The sequence below is a fragment of the Oncorhynchus kisutch genome, linkage group LG16 (genome assembly GCF_002021735.2).
Source record: "Oncorhynchus kisutch isolate 150728-3 linkage group LG16, Okis_V2, whole genome shotgun sequence".
Classification (NCBI taxonomy): Eukaryota; Metazoa; Chordata; class Actinopteri; order Salmoniformes; family Salmonidae; genus Oncorhynchus; species Oncorhynchus kisutch.
In genome coordinates, this window is record NC_034189.2 from 46,735,075 (window position 1) to 46,757,010 (window position 21,936).

The 21,936-nt window shown below is 46.6% G+C and overlaps 2 protein-coding genes across 6 annotated transcripts in view; both read left to right on the forward strand.

Moving 5' to 3' along the window:
* The window catches only part of LOC109884019 (serine/threonine-protein kinase PAK 2-like), a 12,021-nt gene extending 10,191 nt beyond the window's left edge, over window positions 1-1,830 (forward strand). For all 3 annotated transcript variants that reach the window (XM_031792661.1, XM_031792659.1, XM_031792660.1), the window contains exons 13-15: window positions 1-92; window positions 223-360; window positions 455-1,830. The exon at window positions 1-92 is cut by the window's left edge and continues 105 nt beyond it. In XM_031792661.1, coding sequence (XP_031648521.1) covers window positions 1-92; window positions 223-360; window positions 455-541 — 317 coding nt within the window. In that variant the 3' untranslated portion in view covers window positions 542-1,830. The remainder of the gene's footprint in view (window positions 93-222; window positions 361-454) is intronic.
* Window positions 1,831-9,392: 7,562 nt separating this feature from the next.
* Window positions 9,393-19,230, forward strand: LOC109884024 (plastin-1). 3 transcript variants are annotated; one of them, XM_031792652.1, is made up of 17 exons: window positions 9,393-9,519; window positions 10,012-10,153; window positions 12,020-12,112; window positions 14,060-14,220; window positions 14,920-15,049; window positions 15,205-15,337; window positions 15,422-15,503; window positions 15,690-15,855; window positions 16,059-16,201; window positions 16,297-16,392; window positions 16,479-16,674; window positions 17,032-17,110; window positions 17,306-17,420; window positions 17,822-17,955; window positions 18,046-18,169; window positions 18,287-18,411; window positions 18,544-19,230. In XM_031792652.1, the coding sequence occupies exons 3-17, from the start codon at window positions 12,043-12,045 to the stop codon at window positions 18,680-18,682; spliced, it is 1,893 nt and encodes a 630-aa protein (XP_031648512.1). In that variant the 5' UTR covers window positions 9,393-9,519; window positions 10,012-10,153; window positions 12,020-12,042; the 3' UTR covers window positions 18,683-19,230. The 3 variants fall into 3 exon arrangements, with proteins under 3 accessions (XP_031648512.1, XP_031648513.1, XP_031648514.1); XM_031792653.1 differs by having other exon boundaries at window positions 9,395-9,519; window positions 10,017-10,153; XM_031792654.1 differs by lacking the exon at window positions 10,012-10,153 and having other exon boundaries at window positions 9,439-9,519.
* Window positions 19,231-21,936: the final 2,706 nt, after the last annotated feature.

Here is a 21,936-nt window from a genome sequence, read left to right on the forward strand (position 1 = left end):
ACGGACCCAAGGTGGACATCTGGTCCCTGGGAATCATGGCTATAGAGATGGTGGAGGGAGAACCCCCTTACCTCAACGAGAACCCACTCAGGGTGAGGTTGGATGTGTGTGTGTGTGTGTGTGGGGGGGGGGGGGGGGGGTTCCATGTGTGTGTGTGTGTGTGTGTGTGTGTCCAGGCATTGCACTTGGTGGCCACTAATGTTCAGTCTGTGTCTCCTACAGGCCCTCTACCTGATAGCCACCAATGGGACTCCAGAGCTCCAGTCTCCAGAGAAGTTATCTCCAGTGTTCAGGTCCTTCCTGTCCCGCTGTCTGGAGATGGATGTAGAGAAGAGAGGAGGGGGGAAAGAACTACTGCAGGTACACACACACACACACGCACAAACACACACATACACACACACCGTGATGAGAAGAGTTTGTTTCATTGGTTAATCTCTTGTCTTCCCTGCAGCATCCATTCCTAAAGCTGGCCAAGCCTCTCTCCAGCCTCACCCCTCTCATCCTGGCAGCCAAGGAGGCCATGAAGAGTAACCGCTAACCCTGGTTAGCCACAGATACACTGGATTTCTATATCTCTGTGTTAGCCTGAGCGCTAACTGCTAACTACTAGCCTTACCAGCTAACTTCCAGCCCTACTGTGCCAACTCGTCAGTGCCTCTCAGTAACTGACAGCATCTCCTCCTTGATGCTAAACACCAGCCTGCTAGCACCCTGGCTCGTACACCTACAAGTCACACAAGTCGGCTTCCTGCTCTGTTTGACTCCCCTTTCCCTCTGTCCCTCACCCCTCACTCCATATCACACACACCAGTCTTCCTATGTCTCTTACCCCCTCCCTCCCTGTCTGTCCCTCACCCCCCCTCCCCATCTGTCCCTCACCCCTCACTCCATATCACACACCAGTCTTCCTATGTCTCTTACCCCCTCCCTGTCTGTCTGTCCCTCATCCCCCCTCCTCATCTGACCCTCACCCCTCACTCCATATCACACACCAGTCTTCCTATGTCTCTTACCCCCTCCTCATCTGTCCCTCACCCCCCCTCCATTTTCCTCACCCTCTTTTTCATTCAGATGTTGTGAGGTTTTTCTGTTCTGTTTGTCTCTGCCTGCTATCTGTTCTTTCTCTCTCTTTACTCTGACTAAGAAACTTAAAAGTGCAATCTGTAAAAATGATTGTCCCACAAACAAATAGTTCATTTCAATCCCACAGTATCAGTGTTGCAGTACACCTGCAAATAAAACTACAGATTGCACCTTTAACAAAATGAAAGAAAGTAATTGCTGTATGGAACTATCTCGGCAGCAAAAACCAAATGACATTTTTCTAAATCGTTTTGTATATTATGTACTTTGACAAATGTTGAGGGGGAAAAAATGGTGATACTTGGAGAACTGTTTTTGAACGTGTATGAATACTCTTCATTTGGTGTTTTGTGACTAACATTCTGATAGAAAGCTTCCATAACGGTGTGCCTTAATGAACACAACATCTAGGCTCTATGGGGTGAATCCTCACTTTCACTTCATTAAGTTGAATTGTCACTTAGTCTCCCATTGACATCAACGCATGACTACGTGAAAACGGGACTTAAGTGGAAGTTAGGATTTGCTCCTATGATTGGCCAATCAAAAAGCATTCCACCGTGCTAGACTAATTCCATTCCATTTCACAGACATTCCAGTCTGATGATGTTGATGATTTTAATAAGTATCCCCTTCTGTTGTTCATTTTTAATTAATGAAACCAAACGTTTTTTGTTGTTGTTGCAGGAAACCATGTATTTTCAAACAGTCTATGTAAATTATTATTAAAGATAGACTTGAACTAATGCTTGTGTGCGTGTGTCTGTGTAGAACATTATAGGTGAAGTACTGTGTCTGTGTAGAACATTATAGGTGAAGTACTGTGTCTGTGTAGAACATTATAGGTGAAGTACTGTGTCTGTGTAGAACATTATAGGTGAAGTACTGTGTCTGTGTAGAACATTATAGGGTGAAGTACTGTGTCTGCGTAGAACATTATAGGGTGAAGTACTGTGTCTGCGTAGAACATTATAGGTGAAGTACTGTGTCTGCGTAGAACATTATAGGTGAAGTACTGTGTCTGTGTAGAACATTATAGGGTGAAGTACTGTGTCTGTGTAGAACATTATAGGTGAAGTGCTGTGTCTGTAGAACATTATAGGGTGAAGTACTGTGTCTGTGTAGAACATTATAGGTGAAGTACTGTGTCTGTGTAGAACATTATAGGGTGAAGTACTGTGTCTGTGTAGAACATTATAGGTGAAGTACTGTGTCTGCGTAGAACATTATAGGTGAAGTACTGTGTCTGCGTAGAACATTATAGGTGAAGTACTGTGTCTGTGTAGAACATTATAGGTGAAGTACTGTGTCTGTGTAGAACATTATAGGGGAAGTACTGTGTCTGTGTAGAACATTATAGGTGAAGTACTGTGTCTGCGTAGAACATTATAGGTGAAGTACTGTGTCTGCGTAGAACATTATAGGTGAAGTACTGTGTCTGTAGAACATTATAGGGTGAAGGACTGTGTCTGTGTAGAACATTATAGGGTGAAGTACTGTGTCTGCGTAGAACATTATAGGTGAAGTACTGTGTCTGTGTAGAACATTATAGGTGAAGTACTGTGTCTGTGTAGAACATTATAGGTGAAGTACTGTGTCTGCGTAGAACATTATAGGTGAAGTACTGTGTCTGCGTAGAACATTATAGGTGAAGTACTGTGTCTGTAGAACATTATAGGGTGAAGGACTGTGTCTGTGTAGAACATTATAGGGTGAAGTACTGTGTCTGCGTAGAACATTATAGGTGAAGTACTGTGTCTGCGTAGAACATTATAGGTGAAGTACTGTGTCTGTGTAGAACATTATAGGTGAACTACTGTGTCTGCGTAGAACATTATAGGGTGAAGTACTGTGTCTGTGTAGAACATTATAGGGTGAAATACTGTGTCTGCGTAGAACATTATAGGTGAAGTACTGTGTCTGTGTAGAACATTATAGGGTGAATGTCACGTTCTGACCTTTATTTCCTGTGTTTTGTATTTAGTTAGTATGGTCAGGGCGTGAGTTGGGTGGGCAGTCTATGTTTGATTTTCTATGATTTGGGGTTTTCTATGTTTCGGCCTAGTATGGTTCTCAATCAGAGGCAGGTGTCATTAGTTGTCTCTGATTGAGAATCATACTTAGGTAGCCTGGGTGTCACTGTGTGTTTGTGGGTGATTGTTCCCGTCTTTGTGTTTTGCACCAGATGGGACTGTTTTAGGTTTTCGCACATTTGTTGTTTTTGTTAGTTATCTCATGTGTAGTTTCTTTATAAATTAAAGAATATGAATAACCACCACGCTGCGCTTTGGTCCGCCTCTCCTTCAGATGAAGAAAACCATTACAGAATCACCCACCAACCAAGGACCAAGCGGCGTGGTAACGGGCAACGGCAAAAGCAGCAGCAGGAGAAGCAACAGAGGCAGCAGGAGCAGCAGCAGCAGCAGTGGGAGAGGCTGCACTATTTGGAGAGATGGACTTGGGAGGAGATTCTAGACGGTAAAGGACCCTGGGCAGAGCCAGGAGAATATTGCCGCCCCAAGGCCGAGCTGGAGGCAGCAAAAGCAGAGAGGCGGCATTATGAGGAACTAGCACGGCAGAGCGGATGGAAGCCCGAGAGTCAGCCCCAAAAATGTATTGGGGGGGGGCTCACAGGGAGTATGGCTATGCCAGGTAGGAGACCTGTGCAAACTCCCTGTGGTTACCGGGGGGCAAGAGAGACCGGGCAGGCACCGTGTTATGCGGTGGAGCGCACGGTGTCCCCAGTGCGGGTGCACAGCCCGGTGCGGTACATTCCAGCTCCGCGTATCGGCCGGGCTAGAGTGGGCATCGAGCCAAGTGCCATGAAGCCGGCTCTACGCATCTGGTCTCCAGTGCGTCTCCTTGGGCCGGCTTACATGGCACCAACCTTGCGCACGGTGTCCCCGGTTCGCCTGCATAGCCCAGTGCGGGCTATTCCACCTCGCCGCACTGGCAGGGCGACCGGGACCATTCAACCGGGTAAGGTTGGGCAGGCTCGGTGCTCAAGAGCTCCAGTGCGCCTGCATGGCCCGGTCTATCCGTCACCACCTCCACGCACCAGCCCTCCGGTGGCAGCCCCCCGCACCAGGCTGTCTCTCCGGCCCATCCTTACAGGGGCTCCCTCCTCTCCAGCGCTGCCGGAGCCTCCCGCCTGTCCGGCGCCGCTGCCGGAGCCTCCCGCCTGTCCGGAGCCTCCCGCCTGTCCGGCGCCGCTGCCGGAGCCTCCCGCCTGTCCGGAGCCTCCCGCCTGTCCGGCGCTGCGGCCGGAGTCTCCCGCCTCTCCGGCGCTGCTGCCGGAGCCTCCCGCCTGTCCGGAGCCTCCCGCCTGTCCGGCGCCGCTGCCGGAGCCTCCCGCCTGTCCGGAGCCTCCCGCCTGTCCGGCGCCGCTGCCGGAGCCTCCCGCCTGTCCGCCGGAGCTTCCCGCCTGTCCGGAGCCTCCCGCCTGTCCGGCGCTGCTGCCGGAGCCTCCCGCCTGTCCGGCGCTGCTGCCGGAGCCTCCCGCCTGTCCGGAGCCTCCCGCCTGTCCGGAGCCTCCCGCCAGAGCCCCTCAGCCCAGAGGTGCCAGAGCTTCTGCCCCTCTGTCCAGAGCTTCCGCCCCTCTGTCCCGAGCTGCCCCTCTGTCCAGTGGGGTCATTGAGAGGGGTGGCCATGGTGAGAAAGCCACGGAGGCGGACAATAAGGCGGACTAAGACAATGGTGAAGTGGGGTCCGCGTCCTGCGCCAGAGCCGCCACCGCGGACAGACGCCCACCCAGACCCTCCCCTATAGGTCAAGGTTTTGCGGCCGGAGTCCGCACCTTTGGGGGGGGTACTGTCACGTTCTGACCTTTATTTCCTGTGTTTTGTATTTAGTTAGTATGGTCAGGGCGTGAGTTGGGTGGGCAGTCTATGTTTGATTTTCTATGATTTGGGGTTTTCTATGTTTCGGCCTAGTATGGTTCTCAATCAGAGGCAGGTGTCATTAGTTGTCTCTGATTGAGAATCATACTTAGGTAGCCTGGGTGTCACTGTGTGTTTGTGGGTGATTGTTCCCGTCTTTGTGTTTTGCACCAGATGGGACTGTTTTAGGTTTTCTCACATTTGTTGTTTTTGTTAGTTATCTCATGTGTAGTTTCTTTATAAATTAAAGAATATGAATAACCACCACGCTGCGCTTTGGTCCGCCTCTCCTTCAGATGAAGAAAACCATTACAGTGAAGTACTGTGTCTGTAGAACATTATAGGGTGAAGTACTGTGTCTGTGTAGAACATTATAGGGTGAAGTACTGTGTGTGTGTAGAACATTATAGGGTGAAGTACTGTGTCTGCATAGAACATTATAGGTGAAGTACTGTGTCTGTGAAGAACATTATAGGGTGAAGTACTGTGTCTGTAGAACATTATAGGTGAAGTACTGTGTCTGTGTAGAACATTATAGGTGAAGTACTCTGGCTGTACCAGTTGAGGGCATTCTGCGTTCACTGCTTTTCACTACAGCTTTTCACGGGCGTATCTCGCTCTCTCTCTCTTTCCCCCACCCCTTTTACCCCACCCTCTCTCTCTTTCTCACGCCCTCCCTTTTCTCTCTCTCCACTCCTCCTTTATCTCTCCCTTCTCTCCCACGCTCTCCTTCTCAATGACAGTGTTTAATCTCTCAGGTCATTCACAGCTGGATTACAGTGTAATAACGGGACCAATATAAAGCACTGATTGTTAGATGGTTTCACATTGAGATATGTAAGCGATACAATACCCAATAGCATCTGTAGTTGGCGGACATTTATGTCTTGATAGCTTTCTCTGTGTGTGTGTGTGTGTATAACCAGAGAGGCCCGGTGTGGGATAGGTGTCAGATGGAGAGCAGAGCTGAGGAAGAGAGGGAGTTCTGAAGGTCTGTTTTAGAGGTAGACAGACTAATTAGACAGACTAATGAGGTCGGTGTGTGTCGAGACAACGTATAGAGACAACGTATAGAGGTGTGTGTTATTTGGTTCAGGGAGAGTGTGGGACTTGTGTGTTTCTGAAGAGAGGAGAGGGGGAGGCCGGATCCCTGTTATCATGCAGGTCGGATCCTAAACCTCTCAGCAGGCTGGTTAGTGACAGACAGTAAGCTCCTTACTGCAGTACTGGAGGACTAAGTTACTGGGTGACCAGAGCTCCTTACTGCAGTACTGGAGGACTAAGTTACTGGGTGACCAGAGCTTCTTACTGGAGGACTAACTTACTGGGTGACCAAAGCTCCTTACTGGAGGACTAAGTTACTGGGTGACCAGAGCTTCTTACTGGAGGACTAAGTTACTGGGTGACCAGAGCTCCTTACTGGAGGACTAAGTTACTGGGTGACCAGAGCTCCTCACTGGAGGACTAAGTTACTGGGTGACCAGAGCTCCTTACTGGAGGACTAAGTTACTGGGTGACCAGAGCTCCTTACTGGAGGACTAAGTTACTGGGTGACCAGAGCTCCTTACTGGAGGACTAAGTTACTGGGTGACCAGAGCTCCTCACTGGAGGACTAAGTTACTGGGTGACCAGAGCTCCTTACTGGAGGACTAAGTTACTGGGTGACCAGAGCTCCTTACTGGAGGACTAAGTTACTGGGTGACCAGAGCTCCTTACTGGAGGACTAAGTTACTGGGTGACCAGAGCTCCTTACTGGAGGACTAAGTTACTGGGTGACCAAAGCTCCTTACTGCAGTACTGGAGGACTAAGTTACTGGGTGACCAGAGCTCCTTACTGGAGGACTAAGTTACTGGGTGACCAGAGCTCCTTACTGGAGGACTAAGTTACTGGGTGACCAAAGCTCCTTACTGGAGTACTGGAGGACTAAGTTACTGGGTGACCAGAGCTCCTTACTGCAGTACTGGAGGACTAAGTTACTGGGTGACCAGAGCTCCTTACTGGAGGACTAAGTTACTGGGTGACCAGAGCTCCTTACTGGAGGACTAAGTTACTGGGTAACCAGAGCTCCTTACTGCAGTGCTGGAGGACTAAGTTACTGGGTGACCAGAGCTCCTTACTGCAGTACTGGAGGACTAAGTTACTGGGTGACCAGAGCTCCTTACTGGAGGACTAAGTTACTGGGTAACCAGAGCTCCTTACTGGAGGACTAAGTTACTGGGTGACCAGAGCTCCTTACTGGAGGACTAAGTTACTGGGTGACCAGAGCTCCTTATTGCAGTACTGGAGGACTAAGTTACTGGGTGACCAGAGCTCCTTACTGCAGTACTGGAGGACTAAGTTACTGGGTGACCAGAGCTCCTTACTGCAGTACTGGAGGACTGAGTTACTGGGTAACCAGAGCCATATAAAGGTTTGGGCAACTTTGCCAGTCATAAGGAGTATTTGGATTCTCAGTAACCATAGCAGTTAAGTTAGCTGTTGTTTGAAAAGTCAGTAAATTCAGCATTTCTCTATGTGGCCCTATCTGTTTGTCACTACCAAGGTGAAGCATTTCTATGGCAGTGAAGCAGTGGGTTGTTACAGTAAAGCAGTGGGTTGTTACAGTAAAGCGGTGGGTTGTTACAGTAAAGTGGTGGGTTGTTACAGTAAAGTGGTGGGCTGTTACAGTAAAGCAGTGGGTTGTTACAGTAAAGCAGTGGGTTGTTACAGTAAAGCAGTGGGTTGTTACAGTAAAGCGGTGGGTTGTTACAGTAAAGTGGTGGGTTGTTACAGTAAAGCAGTGGGTTGTTACAGTAAAGCAGTGGGTTGTTACAGTAAAGCGGTGGGTTGTTACAGTAAAGCAGTGGGTTGTTACAGTAAAGCAGTGGGTTGTTACAGTAAAGCAGTGGGTTGTTACAGTAAAGCAGTGGGGTGTTACAGTAAAGTGGTGGGTTGTTACAGTAAAGTGGTGGGTTGTTACAGTAAAGTGGTGGGTTGTTACAGTAAAGCAGTGGGTTGTTACAGTAAGGCAGTGGGTTGTTACAGTAAAGCAGTGGGTTATTACAGTAAAGCGGTGGGTTGTTACAGTAAAGTGGTGGGTTGTTACAGTAAAGCAGTGGGTTGTTACAGTAAAGCAGTGGGTTGTTACAGTAAAGCAGTGGGTTGTTACAGTAAAGTGGTGGGTTGTTACAGTAAAGCAGTGGGTTGTTACAGTAAAGCAGTGGGTTGTTACAGTAAAGCAGTTGGTTGTTACAGTAAAGCAGTGGGTTGTTACAGTAAAGCAGTGGGTTGTTACAGTAAAGCAGTGGGGTGTTACAGTAAAGCAGTGGGTTGTTACAGGAAAGCAGTGGGGTGTTACAGTAAAGTGGTGGGTTGTTACAGTAAAGCAGTGGGTTGTTACAGTAAAGTGGTGGGGTGTTACAGTAAAGCAGTGGGGTGTTACAGTAAAGCAGTGAAGTGTTACAGTAAATCAGTGGGGTGTTACAGTAAAGCAGTGAGGTGTTACAGTAAAGCAGTGGGTTGTTACAGTAAAGTGGTGGGTTGTTACAGTAAAGCAGTGGGTTGTTACAGTAAAGCAGTGGGGTGTTACAGTAAAGTGGTGGGTTGTTACAGTAAAGCAGTGGGTTGTTACAGTAAAGCAGTGGGTTGTTACAGTAAAGCAGTGGGTTGTTACAGTAAAGCAGTGGGTTGTTACAGTAAAGCAGTGGGGTGTTACAGTAAAGCAGTGGGTTGTTACAGTAAAGCAATGGGTTGTTACAGTAAAGCAGTGGGTTGTTACAGTAAAGCAGTGGGTTGTTACAGTAAAGCAGTGGGGCGTTACAGTAAAGCAGTGGGTTGTTGCAGTAAAGCGGTGGGTTGTTACAGTAAAGCAGTGGGTTGTTACAGTAAAGCAGTGGGTTGTTACAGTAAGGCAGTGGGATGTTACAGTAAAGCAGTGGGTTGTTACAGTAAAGCAGTGGGTTGTTACAGTAAAGCAGTGGGTTGTTACAGTAAAGCAGTGGGTTGTTACAGTAAAGCAGTGGGGTGTTACAGTAAAGCAGTGGGTTGTTACAGTAAAGCAGTGGGTTGTTACAGTAAAGCGGTGAGTTTGTGTAATAACGTGCTGTTTTCTCCTTGCATAAAGTTTCATTGTATTGTCTGGCAACATAGAAAGGAAGGTGTGTGTGTGTGTGTGTGTGTGTGTGTGTGTGTGTGAGAGAGAGAGAGCGTGGAGGGGTATGTACAGCTAGAGTTCTCATTTATTAAACATGGCTGTTAGAAACCAAACACACCTGTAGCCAACACACACCTCTCCCTCTTACATTTCTCTACAATGTGGTTGTGTGTGTGTGTGTGTGCATGCGTGTGTGCGTTCGTGCATGCCAGTGTGTGATGAAAGAAACCGATGACACAGCTAAAGGGTTAATTGCTAACTCCCAGGCTGGAGTCTCTGGAGGACCACGCCCATCCCAGAGTTCAATGGGCCGAAGGTCTCTTGTCCTCCACTGCTTCGGTCAAGACAGCGAGCAAGAAGACACCTGACCCCCTCTAAACCTCTACCAAGCTTCTCCAGCCCTGTCTGAACCTCTCTTCACGGTAAGTCTTCAATTTCCTGTTTTGGCTACTATTTACTACACAAATACAGTAGCCTATGTGGTGCTTTCTGACACTTACAGTATATCAAAGGAGGAAGACTGATCGATCACTGCGAGTCTAGGGTCGCAATGAGTCACCAAAGTCTTCTAAGTTTCTGGCGAACAGCGGGATGAAAAATATAGCAGAACTTGTCATGCAGTCTTGTCTCAGCCAGTAGTGTTTAAGTTCTGTAATATACTTGTTGCACTTAGTTTGTAAGTCCATTTCTTGCGAAGTAAATGTCTAACTAGCTACTACTATCATTCATCTGTATATATTTTTTGATTTTTTTTGATCATGTAATTTAGGACACCACATAATAATGAACATATCAGCTCACAACAACGCAGTTACCTCCGCAGTTACCTCTGCAGTTACCTCCGCAGTTACCTCCGCAGCTGATGTTCATATGGAGATGGCTGTAAAATATTCAAACTCCTCTTCTCTACCCAGTGCAGCTGAACAACTCCTAGCCTCTGTTAGGCCAGTCAGCAGACCCACTCTACTCAGCCAGGAGTGACTGAACGCGGGGAGCAGAGAGACCTTGGCCCCTCTCGTCCAGAACAGAACCAAACAGACACAGGCTTTTATGAAGGTGTGTTCTGGGGTGTGAGCCCCCTGGGGTCAGGTGTGTGGAGGGTCAGCGAGGGGAGCTGTCTGGGTGTGTCAATTCAGTCAATTCAAATTCAAAAATGTGCATCAGAAATCGAATTTCATTTCCCGAATTGACTAAACTTGAATGGAACAGTAGAGAGCTGTGGCATGAAAGTCACTGCCATATATAGAGTTTACGCTGAGTGTGCCCCAGAACAGTCTCAGTTCGACGGGGCATGGACTCTACAAGGTGTCAAAAGCGTTCCACAGGGATGTTGGCCCATGTTGACTCCAATGCTTCCCACAGTTGTTTCAAGTTGGCAGGATGTCCTCTGGGTGGTGGACCATTCTTGAAAAACACTGTTGAGCGTGAAAATCCCAGCAGCGTTGCATTTCTTGACACACTCAAACTGGTGCGCCTTGCACCTACTACCTTACCCCGTTCAAAGGCACAGTGTTTTGTCTCGCCCATCCACCCTCTGAATGGCACACATACACAATCCATGTCCCAATGCTTAAAAATCCTTCTTTAACCTGTCTCCTCACCTTCATCTACACTGATTGAAGTAGATTTAACAAGTGATCAATAAGGGATCATAGTTTTCACCTGGATTTACCTGGTCAGTCTATGTCATGGAAAGAGCTGGTGTTTCTAATGTTTTGTACACTCAGTGTATATTGAGGCCATTCCAGGACACAACACACAACACATATCCTTATTGTCCTCGTATCTCTCCCTCGAGTTAATCAATAACCACACAACTATTTTAATAATAATAGATCATCATACAGAACTGTATCATGTTGTCTTTGTGAGCTTAAAGATATGGGCCCGACCTTCTGGGGCTGAGATTGTATGGTTCAATAATATACACTATAAATTGTATGGTCTAATATATAGATTAGATTCTAGATTGTAGACAATCTTTACTCTCTCCTTATTGTAGTTAGCTCTGTATTCTCTGCAGCCTGTGATAGCACAATTATCACTGCTAGAACCCAGTAGATTAGCTTATTGCTCAATACACTGGCAGGTCAATGGAAGCATGAGGTCACAATGGAAGAATGAGGTCACAATGGAAGCATTAGGTCACAATGGAAGCATGAGATCACAATGCAAGCATGAGATCACAATGCAAGCATGAGATCACAATGGAAGAATGAGATCACAATGGAAGAATGAGATCACAATGGAAGCATGAGGTCACAATGGAAGCATGAGGTCACAATTGAAGCATGAGGTCACAATGGAAGCATGTTGCCTGCTTGTCAGTTTAGCAGTCAAGTTTGTTCTGCAATCGTGTGATTGTTGTGATTTTGCTATTGTAAATGTTTGTAGGCTTATGTAGCCTACAAACATGATCTAAATCTATGATCGTACGCTATCCATTTGTTTTTTGTTTGATATTTGAATATATGATAATTAACCAATAATATCATGCCACACCCGGCCATGATTACAGTCACCTGTGTGTCTTTTGACACGATATAAATGAGTCATCCCGCAGTGTTTGTTATTATTCCCTGATGAAGACAGCTTGTCTGTCGAAAAGTTGGACATTAACATTTCTGCATCTGAGCTCCTAGAGTGTGCGGCTCTCCTTTATTTTATTAAGTGTTCCACTCTGCTAGCCAGCACCTCTCCTAAATAGGTGTGCGTTTCTTTTGCCTCTAGATTGTTCTGCATCTGTACCTTGCGTTTTAATAAAAAATATTTCCTTTAATTGTGATGATAAATTGACTGTGTGTGTGTGTGTGTGTGTGTGTGTGTGTGTGTGTGTGTGTGTGTGTGTGTGTGTGTGTGTGTGTGTGTGTGTGTGTGTGTGTGTGTGTATGTATATATATATATATATAATATAAATATCAGGCAATCTAGATAGACTGTCCAGTATGGCGAAAAAGGTGACCCAGATTTCACGAGAGGACCTGGAGGAGCTCCGGGAGGCTTTCAACAGGATCGGTTAGTTACAGACACACACACAGACACACACACTCACACACACATACCTACAGACATCCACAGAGGTTAGAGAGTTAACCTTGAGGTTAGGGAGGTAACCTGGAGGTTAGAGGGGTAACCTAGAGGTTAGAGAGGGATATAGGTAACCTCGAGGTTAGAGAGTTAACCTAAAGGTTAGAGAGGTAACCTCGAGGTTAGAGAGTTAACCTAAAGGTTAGAGAGGTAACCTCGAGGTTAGAGAGGTAACCTAGAGATTAGAGAGGGAGATAGGTAACCTCGAGGTTAGGGAGAAACCTGGAGGTTAGAGAGGTAACCTAGAGGTTGGAGAGGGAGATAGGTAACCTAGAGCTTAGATAGGTAACCTAGAGGTTAGATAGGTAACCTAGAGGTTAGATAGGTAACCTAGAGGATAGATAGGTAACCTAGAGGTTAGAGAGGGATATAGGTAACCTCGAGGTTAGAGAGTTAACCTAAAGGTTAGAGAGGTAACCTCGAGGTTAGAGAGGTAACCTAGAGATTAGAGAGGGAGATAGGTAACCTCGAGGTTAGGGAGAAACCTGGAGGTTAGAGAGGTAACCTAGAGGTTGGAGAGGGAGATAGGTAACCTCGAGGTTAGGGAGAAACCTGGAGGTTAGAGAGGTAACCTAGAGGTTGGAGAGGGAGATAGGTAACCTAGAGCTTAGATAGGTAACCTAGAGGTTAGATAGGTAACCTAGAGGTTAGATAGGTAACCTAGAGGATAGATAGGTAACCTAGAGGTTAGAGAGGGATATAGGTAACCTAGAGGATAGAGAGGTAACCTAGAGGTTAGAGAGGGATATAGGTAACCTAGAGGATAGATAGGTAACCTAGAGGTTAGAGAGGGATATAGGTAACCTTGAAGTTAGATAGGTAATCTAGAGGTTAGATAGGTAACCTAGAGGTTAGATAGGTAACCTAGAGGTTAGATAGGTAATCTAGAGGTTAGAGAGGCAACCTAGAGGTTAGAGAGGGATATAGGTAACCTAGAGGTTAGAGAGGGATATAGGTAACCTTGAAGTTAGATAGGTAATCTAGAGGTTAGAGAGGGAGATATATAACCTTGAGGTTAGAGAGTTAACCTAGAGGTTAGAGAGGTAACCTAGAGGTTAGAAAGGTAACCTAGAGGTTAGAAAGGTAACCTAGAGGTTAGAGAGGGATATAGGTAACCTTGAGGTTAGAGAGATAATATGGAGATTAGAGAGGGATATAGGTAACCTTGAGGTTAGAGAGGTAACCTAGAGGTTAGAGAGATAATATGGAGATTAGAGAGGGATATAGGTAACCTTTAGGTTAGAGAGGTTACCTAGAGGATAGAGAGGTTACCTAGAGGATAGAGAGGTTACCTAGAGGTTAGAGAGGTTACCTTGTGGTTAGAGAGGTTGCCTAGAGGATAGAGAGGTTACCTAGAGGTTAGAGAGGTTACCTAGAGGTTACCTAGAGGTTAGAGAGGTTACCTAGAGGTTAGAGACAGTGACTAGTAGCTAAAAGGTTGCTGGTTTAAATCCAGAACCCGGAGATGACAAGAGGGGAGGGATCTAGTAACGGGCCTCCATTTTGGCCTTGAGCATGGCACTTCATCTGGTTATAACTCTGCCTTCCTGCCTGCCAACCTGCCTACCCATCTCTCTGTCGCTCTGTCTGTCTCTCTGTCTCTCTGTCTCTCTCTCTGTCTGTCTGTCTGTCTGTCTGTCTGTCTGTCTGTCTGTCTGTCTGTCTGTCTGTCTGTCTGTCTGTCTGTCTGTCTGTCTGTCTGTCTGTCTGTCTGTCTGTCTGTCTGTCTGTCTGTCTGTCTGTCTGTCTGTCTGTCTGTCTGCCTGCCTGCCTGCCTACCCATCTCTCTGTCGTTCTGTCTGTCTCTCTGTCTCTCTTTCTGTCTGTCTGCCTGCCTGTCTGCCTGTCTGCCTGCCTGTGTTTCCTCCCATACAGACACTGACAACAGTGGTTTTGTCAGTGACTTTGAGCTGCAGGAGCTGTTCAGAGAGGCTAGTTTCTCCATGCCAGGCTACAGAGTCAGAGACATAGTGGAGATCTTCGTAGCAGGAGACACCAACAAGGATGGGAAGATCAGCTTTGAAGAGTTCGTCTCGGTAAGATTTAAAATACACCGAAGTAAAGGCGGTGACACATGTAGGCACATACACACTCACACAGACACACTCACACAGACACACTCACACAGACACACACACACAGACACACTCACACAGACACACTCACACAGACACACTCACACAGACACTCTCACACAGACACTCTCACACAGACACTCTCACACAGACACACTCACACAGACACAGACACACACACACTCACACAGACACACTCACACAGACACACTCACACAGACACACTCACACAGACACATTTACACAGACACTCTCACACAGACACATTTACACAGACACACTCACACAGACACACTCACACAGACACACTCACACAGACACACTCACACAGACACATTTACACAGACACACTCACACAGACACACTCACACAGACACACTCACACAGACACATTTACACAGACACTCTCACACAGACACATTTACACAGACACACTCACACAGACACACTCACACAGACACACTCACACAGACACATTTACACAGACACTCTCACACAGACACATTTACACAGACACACTCACACAGACACAGACACACTCACACAGACAAACTCACACAGACACACAGACACATAGCCACACAGACACAGACACACTCACACAGACACAGACACACTCACACAGACACACTCAGAGACACGGCCCATCCTGTCTTGTAGATCTACCAGGAGCTGAAGAGTAAGGAGCTCAGTGAGACGTTCAAGAAAACCATCGCCAGGAGAGAAGGGATACAATCCTTTGGAGGATTGTCAGGAATCTCCAGCGAGGGAACACAGCACTCCTACTCAGGTAGATAGAGAGAGAGAGAGAGAGAGAGAGAGAGAGAGAGAGAGAGAGAGAGAGAGAGAGAAAAAAAAAATGTTTGTGTCCTAATCATGCAAGAACGTGTTTGTGTGGGTGTGTGTGTGTTTGTGTGCGTACGTGTGGGTGTGTGTGTGTGTTAGATGAGGAGAAGGTGGCGTTTGTGAACTGGATCAACAAGTCTCTGGCCAAAGATGAAGACTGTAAACACCTTCTACCCATGAACCCTGACGGAGACAGTCTCTTCAAATCAGTAAAAGATGGGATCCTGCTCTGGTAACATACACACAGGCACAAATATATATACACACACTCTCACACACACACACTGCTAACATATACTCTGTTTTGTCTTTGCAGTAAAATGATCAACCTCTCCCAGTCTGACACCATCGATGAGAGAGTCATCAACACCAAGAAACAAACCACCTTTACCATGACCGTGAGTTAACACACACACACACACACACACACACACACACACACACACACACACACACACACACACACACACACACACACACACACACACACACACACACACACACACACACACACACACACAGAGGAAAAATTGGACTGTCCCATATCAAAACTCTAACTCTCTCTCTCTCTCTCCCTTCTCTAGGAGAACCTGATGCTGGCGATAAACTCTGCGTTGTCTATCGGCTGTACCGTGGTCAACATCGACGCCCCTGACCTGATGGCTGGGAAACCCCACCTGGTGCTGGGGCTGCTTTGGCAGATTATCAAGATAGGACTGTTTGCTGACATAGAGATCAGCAGCAACGAAGGTACACACACACACACACACACATTGTCAAACACATAAACAGCCACAGAGTGTCTAATTTAGTTTCAATGTCATATGAGCTTCATGCCCATGTCAAATTATATGACCCCACTTGTAACATCCTGCAACCCTATTGGCTGTTTGTGTGTGTGTGTGTATCTGTACCACACTGCAAGCCGATTGGCTTATTGTGTTTATTTGCAGCTCTTATTAACCTGCTGTTTGAGGGGGAGGAGTTAGAGCACCTGATGTCATTGTCTCCTGAAGAACTGTTGCTACGCTGGGTCAACCATCACCTAGGCAACGCTGGGGCCCAACCAATCAGCAACTTCAGCCAAGACATCAAGGTAACACACAGACTGTCACTCACGTACGGTCACGCGCGCACACACACACACTGCAAATATTTTGTTTATGTATTAATGCTGTTACTATACTGTAGGATTCCAGGGCGTATTTCACCCTGTTGGACCAGATCTCACCTAATGGAGAGGACATAGACGAGATGGCCATCCACATCGATATGACCGGCATCAATGTAAGTGGGTGTGTATTCATATGTGCGTGTTCATGTTTGCATGAGCGTATGTGTGTTGCCCCTTACGTTTGTGTGTGTGTGTATAGGAGCGTGACGACGAACGCAGGGCAGAGATGATGCTTCGCCAGGCAGCCCGTCTGGACTGCAGACAGTTTGTGTCTCCTATGGATGTGGTGTCTGGCAACAGCAAGCTGAACCTGGCCTTCGTAGCCAACCTCTTCAACACACACCCGGCCCTGAAGAGGACTAACAGCAACAACATAGACACAGCACTCATAGAGGGTGAGCTGCACACACACACACACACACACACACACACACACACACACACACACACACACACACACACACACACACACACACACACACACACACACACACACACACACACACACACACACACACACACACACACACACACACACACACACACACACACACACACACACACACACACACACACACCCGGCCCTGAAGAGGACTAACAGCAACAACATAGACACAGAACTCATAGATCGTGAGCTGCACACACACACACACTCTTTCTCTCTCACACACTCACAAACACACACACACACACTCTTTCTCTCTCACACACAGACACAGCACACTGTAATATGTGTAATGTTGTCCTAACAGGAGAATCCAGAGAGGAGAAAACATTCAGGAACTGGATGAACTCTCTGGGAGTTGCTCCATATGTCAACCACCTCTACTGGTACAGTAACCACACACGCACACGCACACACACACACACACACACACACACACACACACACACACACACACACACACACACACACACACACACACACACACACACACACACACACACACACACACACACACAGAGAGGGTATACATGTGTGTGTGTTAATGTTTGCATGTGTTGATTGGTGTGTGTGTGTTGCAGTGACCTGTGTGATGCGGTGGTGATTCTCCAGTTGTATGAGAAAGTTAACGTCCCTGTAGAGTGGAAAAAAGTCAACAGACCTCCATACTCTGCACTGGGCAGTAACATGAAGAAGGTACACACACACATACTTTATTTGAATCCACCAATCAAATTGACAAAAAAGGATCCCAAACATGTCAAAGGTCCATGTATGCGTGGCACTCCAGGGTACAGAAAGCATCTGCTTCTCCAAACAGCTAGGCTGCCAACGACAGCTGAAACAGACCAGTACCTAGCCAATGGCTTTGCCCTAGTTTTTGTCAGGCTTCTCAGCAAAGGCCTGCTCCATGTAGCCGTCCAATGAGCAGCCCACTTCCAAAACAAGCACTTCCCCCTGGCCTCACTCACAACAATAATATCTTGCATTCTTGGCGCGCACACACACACACACACACAGACTCTCTTTTATCAAAATATTGTTGATGAAAATACAGAGGATTTCCAGGCATTGTGTTAGTGTGTCTGTGTGTGTAGTTGGAGAACTGTACCTATGCGGTGGAACTGGGTCAGAATAAAGCTCGATTCTCATTGGTGGGAATTGGAGGAGTGAATCTGAACGAGGGAAGTCCCATGCACACACTGGCTCTGGTCTGGCAGCTGATGAGGAGGTATGTATAGTACAAACACACACCTTTCCTTTTCACTTCGACATCTCTCTCACCTCTTACTATCCCTTTATCATCCCACACCCCCCTCAGGTACACTCTCCAGGTGTTGTCTGATCTAGGAGATGGGGAAAAGATTGGAGACCAGATCATAATCAACTGGGTCAACACTCAGCTCAAAGAGGGAGGCAAGGACTCACAGATCAGCAGCTTCAAGGTGGGTGTGTACGTGTGTGAGTGTGCAGTGCACATTGTGTGCATGTAAACAGCTTTAATGTGTGTGTGTGCGTGAACAGTTCTAATTTGCATCTGTGTGTGTGTGTGTGTCCTGCAGGATAAGCTGATCAGTACTAGTCTCCCAGTGATAGACTTGTTAGACACCATCGCCCCCAAATCTATCAAAGAGGAGCTGGTGAAGAGAGGGGAGCTCAGCGATGCAGACAAGCTCAACAACGCCAAGTAAATAACCCCCTGACCCTTAACCTCTGACCTCTAAATTACCTTGACCCTCAACCTCTAACCTCTTACTTCTAACTGACCTCTATCCTCTGACCCCTGAGCTGACTTCCCTTCCCTTTTGTCTTCCTGTAGGTACGCTATCACGGTATCCAGGAAGATTGGAGCCCGTGTCTACGCTCTGCCTGATGACCTGGTTGAGGTGAAACCCAAGATGGTTCTGACTGTGTTCGCATGCCTGATGGGGAGGGGCATGAAGAAAGCTGACGGCTGAACACACACACACTCAGACACACTAACATACACTAACAGCCTGTCCCAATTGGCTCCTTACCCTTTACCCTCTTCCTGTCTCCTGCACATCTAGTCTGTGATTAGATCAGTGTATATAATCAGAGCGCAGCTGATTGTTCATTAAACATTTATTTCATACTGATAGAACGCGAGCGGTTCTGTGACTAGTGTGCTTAAGGAGGCACTGATGGATCATTTTAATATCTCTAAATTATTAATGTATTAATTCATTCTGTGGAAAAGAAACAGAATATAATTATAAATCTATATAGTGGAGGGGACATGAACCCTTTGGTTTCAATCACAAACACACCTTACAGAACTAACAGTACAGACACACTACAGACCTGTAAATGTTGTGTAATTCTCTTGACTTAGTAAACTCAATCGACTGAAGATTATATCCTGGCAGCCTGACATTTTGTTCATGCAAATTGTGTGTGGGAGGGGTGGTGCATTTTTGAATACTTAATCATAAACACATATAATAAAACCCATTTAATAAACACGTGTTTATGACACCCGTCACCCGGGACTGAGAGAAATGTTTACCAGGAACAGAGGACAACAAAGGAGAACTGTGTGATAGAACTAGGTCAGTTAGCCTTGTGTGATTTGATGCATGGTCCCAACTTCCATCTCACTAACAATGCTGGGATGTGATTTAGTTCATTTAATTCACAGTTACATCTTCCCCTCTCGCCTCACTCCCACATTTCAACTGGCAGTGATAATTACTGTACCACAGATACAGCTCTTGTGACGATCGTCTGAAGAAGTAGACCAAGGTGCATCGTGGTAATTGTTCATGATCTTTAATACTCAGAACACCAATCAAAAACAACAAACGGAATAACGACCGTCACGTCCTGCCGGCTTCACAGAGCTAAAAAAAAAAAAAAAAAACATCCCACAACATAGGTGGGAATACAGGCTGCCTAAGTATGATTCCCAATCAGAGACAACGATAGACATCTGCCTCTGATTGGGAACCACACTCGTCCAAAACGATAGATATACAAAACATAGAATGCCCTGACCTTACCAAATAGAGAAATAAAACGGATCTCTAAGGTCAGGGTGTGACAGCTTTTTTGGGCTGAGCCTCAGAAGGGAGAAACACAAACGGCAACATTTTGGAGCCAAACACTGATGCTCAGCCTGATAATGGAAATAAACCACACGAGACCTACAAGCTCTTAGAATATAAACACACGAGACCTACAAACTCCTAGAATATAAACACACGAGACCTACAAACTCTTAGAATATAAACACACGAGACCTACAAGCTCTTAGAATATAAAGAACCAGTCAAAAAGTTTGGACACACCTACTCATTCAATAGTTTTTCTCTATTTTTACTATTTTCTACATTGTAGAATAGTGAAGACATCAAAACTATGAAATAACACATGTGCAATCATGTATTAACCAAAAAGGTGTTAAACAAATGTTATATTTGAGATTCTTCAAAGTAGCCACCCTTTGCCTTGATGACTGCTTTGCACACTCTTGGCATTCTCTCAAACAGCTTCACCTGGAATGCTTTTCCAACCGTCTTGAAGGAGATCCCACACATGCTGAGCACTTGTTGGCTGCTTTTCCTTCACTCTGCAGCCCAACTCATTCCTTACCATCTCAATTGGGTTGAGGTTGGGAGATTGTGGAGGCCAGGTCATCTGATACAGCACTCAATCACTATCCTTCTCAGTCAAATAGCCCTTACACAGCCTGGAGGTGTGTTGGGCCATTGTCCGTTTGAAAAACATAGTCCCACTAAGCACAAACCAGATGGGATGGTGTATTGCTATAGACTGCTGTGGTAGCCATGCTGGTTCAGTGTGCCTGCAAACTTGATGATTGAGTTGGAAGTGTGCATGGCCACGCAACCAAGGGTGAACAGGGAGTACAGGAGAGGGCTGAGAACGCACCCTTGTGGGGCCCCAGTGTTGAGGATCAGTGGGGTGGAGAGGTTGTTTCCTACCCTCACCACCTGGGGGTGGACCATCAGAAAGTCCAGGACCCAGTTGTACAGGGTGGGGTCGAGACCCGCGGTCTCCAGCTTAATGATGAGTTTGAAGGGTACTATGGTGTTAAATGCCGAGCTGTAGTCAATGAACAGCATTCTTATATAGGTATTCCTCTTGTCCAGATGGCAGTGTGCAGTGTGATGGCGATTGTGTCGTTTGTGGACCTATTCGGGCGGTAAGCAAATTGGAGTGGTTCTAGGGTATCAGGTAGGGTGGCGGTGATACTATCCTTGACTAATCTCTCAAAGCGCTTCATGATGACAGAGGTGAGTGCTACGGGGTGATAGTCATTTAGTTCAGTTACCTTAGCTTTCTTGGAAACAGGAATAATGGTGGCCATCATGAAGTATGTGTGCACAGCAGACTGGGATTGGGATGGATTGAATATGCCCGTAAACACACCAGCCAGCTGGTCTGCACATGCTCTGAGGACACGGCTAGGGATGCTGTCTGGGCCGTCAGCCTTGCGAGGGTTAACACGTTTAAATGTTTTACTCACGTTGGCCAGGGAGAAGGAGAGCCCACAGGCTTTGGTAGTGGGCTGTGTCAGTGCCATTGTATTGTCTTCAAAGCGAGCAAAGAAGTTGTTTAATTTGTCTGGGATCAAGACGTTGATGTCCGTGACGGGGCTGATTTTCTTTTTGTAATCCGTGATTGACTGTAGATCCTGCCACATACGTCTCGTGTTTGAGCCATTGAATTGTCACTCTACTTTGTCTCTATACTGACGCTTTGCTTGCGGTTTGTATTCGATCATGTTTCCAGTTGCCTTCCCATGATTAAAAGCGGTGGTTCGCACTTTCAGTTTTGCATGAATGCTGGCATCAATCCACTGTTTCTAGTTAGGGAAGGTTGTAATAGTCACAGTGGGTACAACATCACCGATGCACTTGCTAATAAACTTGCTCACCAAGTCAGAGTATACGTCAATGTAATTGTCTGAGGCTACCCGGAACATATCCCAGTCCACGTGATCGAAGCAATCCTGAAGTGTGGAATCCGATTGTCAGACCAGCGTTGGATAGACCTGAGCACAGGCGTTTCCTGTTTTAGTTTCTGTCTAAAGGCTGAGAGCAACAAAATGGAGTCATGGTCAGATTTGCCGAAGGGAGGGCGGGGTAGGGCTTTGTATGCATTGTGGAACTTCGTAGCAATGGTCCAGAAAGCTACCAGCATGTCGTGCATTCGATATGCTGATAGA

Excerpts from the sequence above, each read along its gene's own strand:
- LOC109884024 (XM_031792652.1), top strand. The coding sequence starts at position 12,043 with ATGGCGAAAAAGGTGACCCAGATTTCACGAGAGGACCTGGAGGAGCTC. Across the intron at positions 15,856-16,058 it reads AGAGATCAGCAGCAACGAAG|CTCTTATTAACCTGCTGTTT; the intron begins GTACACACACAC and ends GTTTATTTGCAG. Across the intron at positions 16,202-16,296 it reads ACTTCAGCCAAGACATCAAG|GATTCCAGGGCGTATTTCAC; the intron begins GTAACACACAGA and ends ACTATACTGTAG.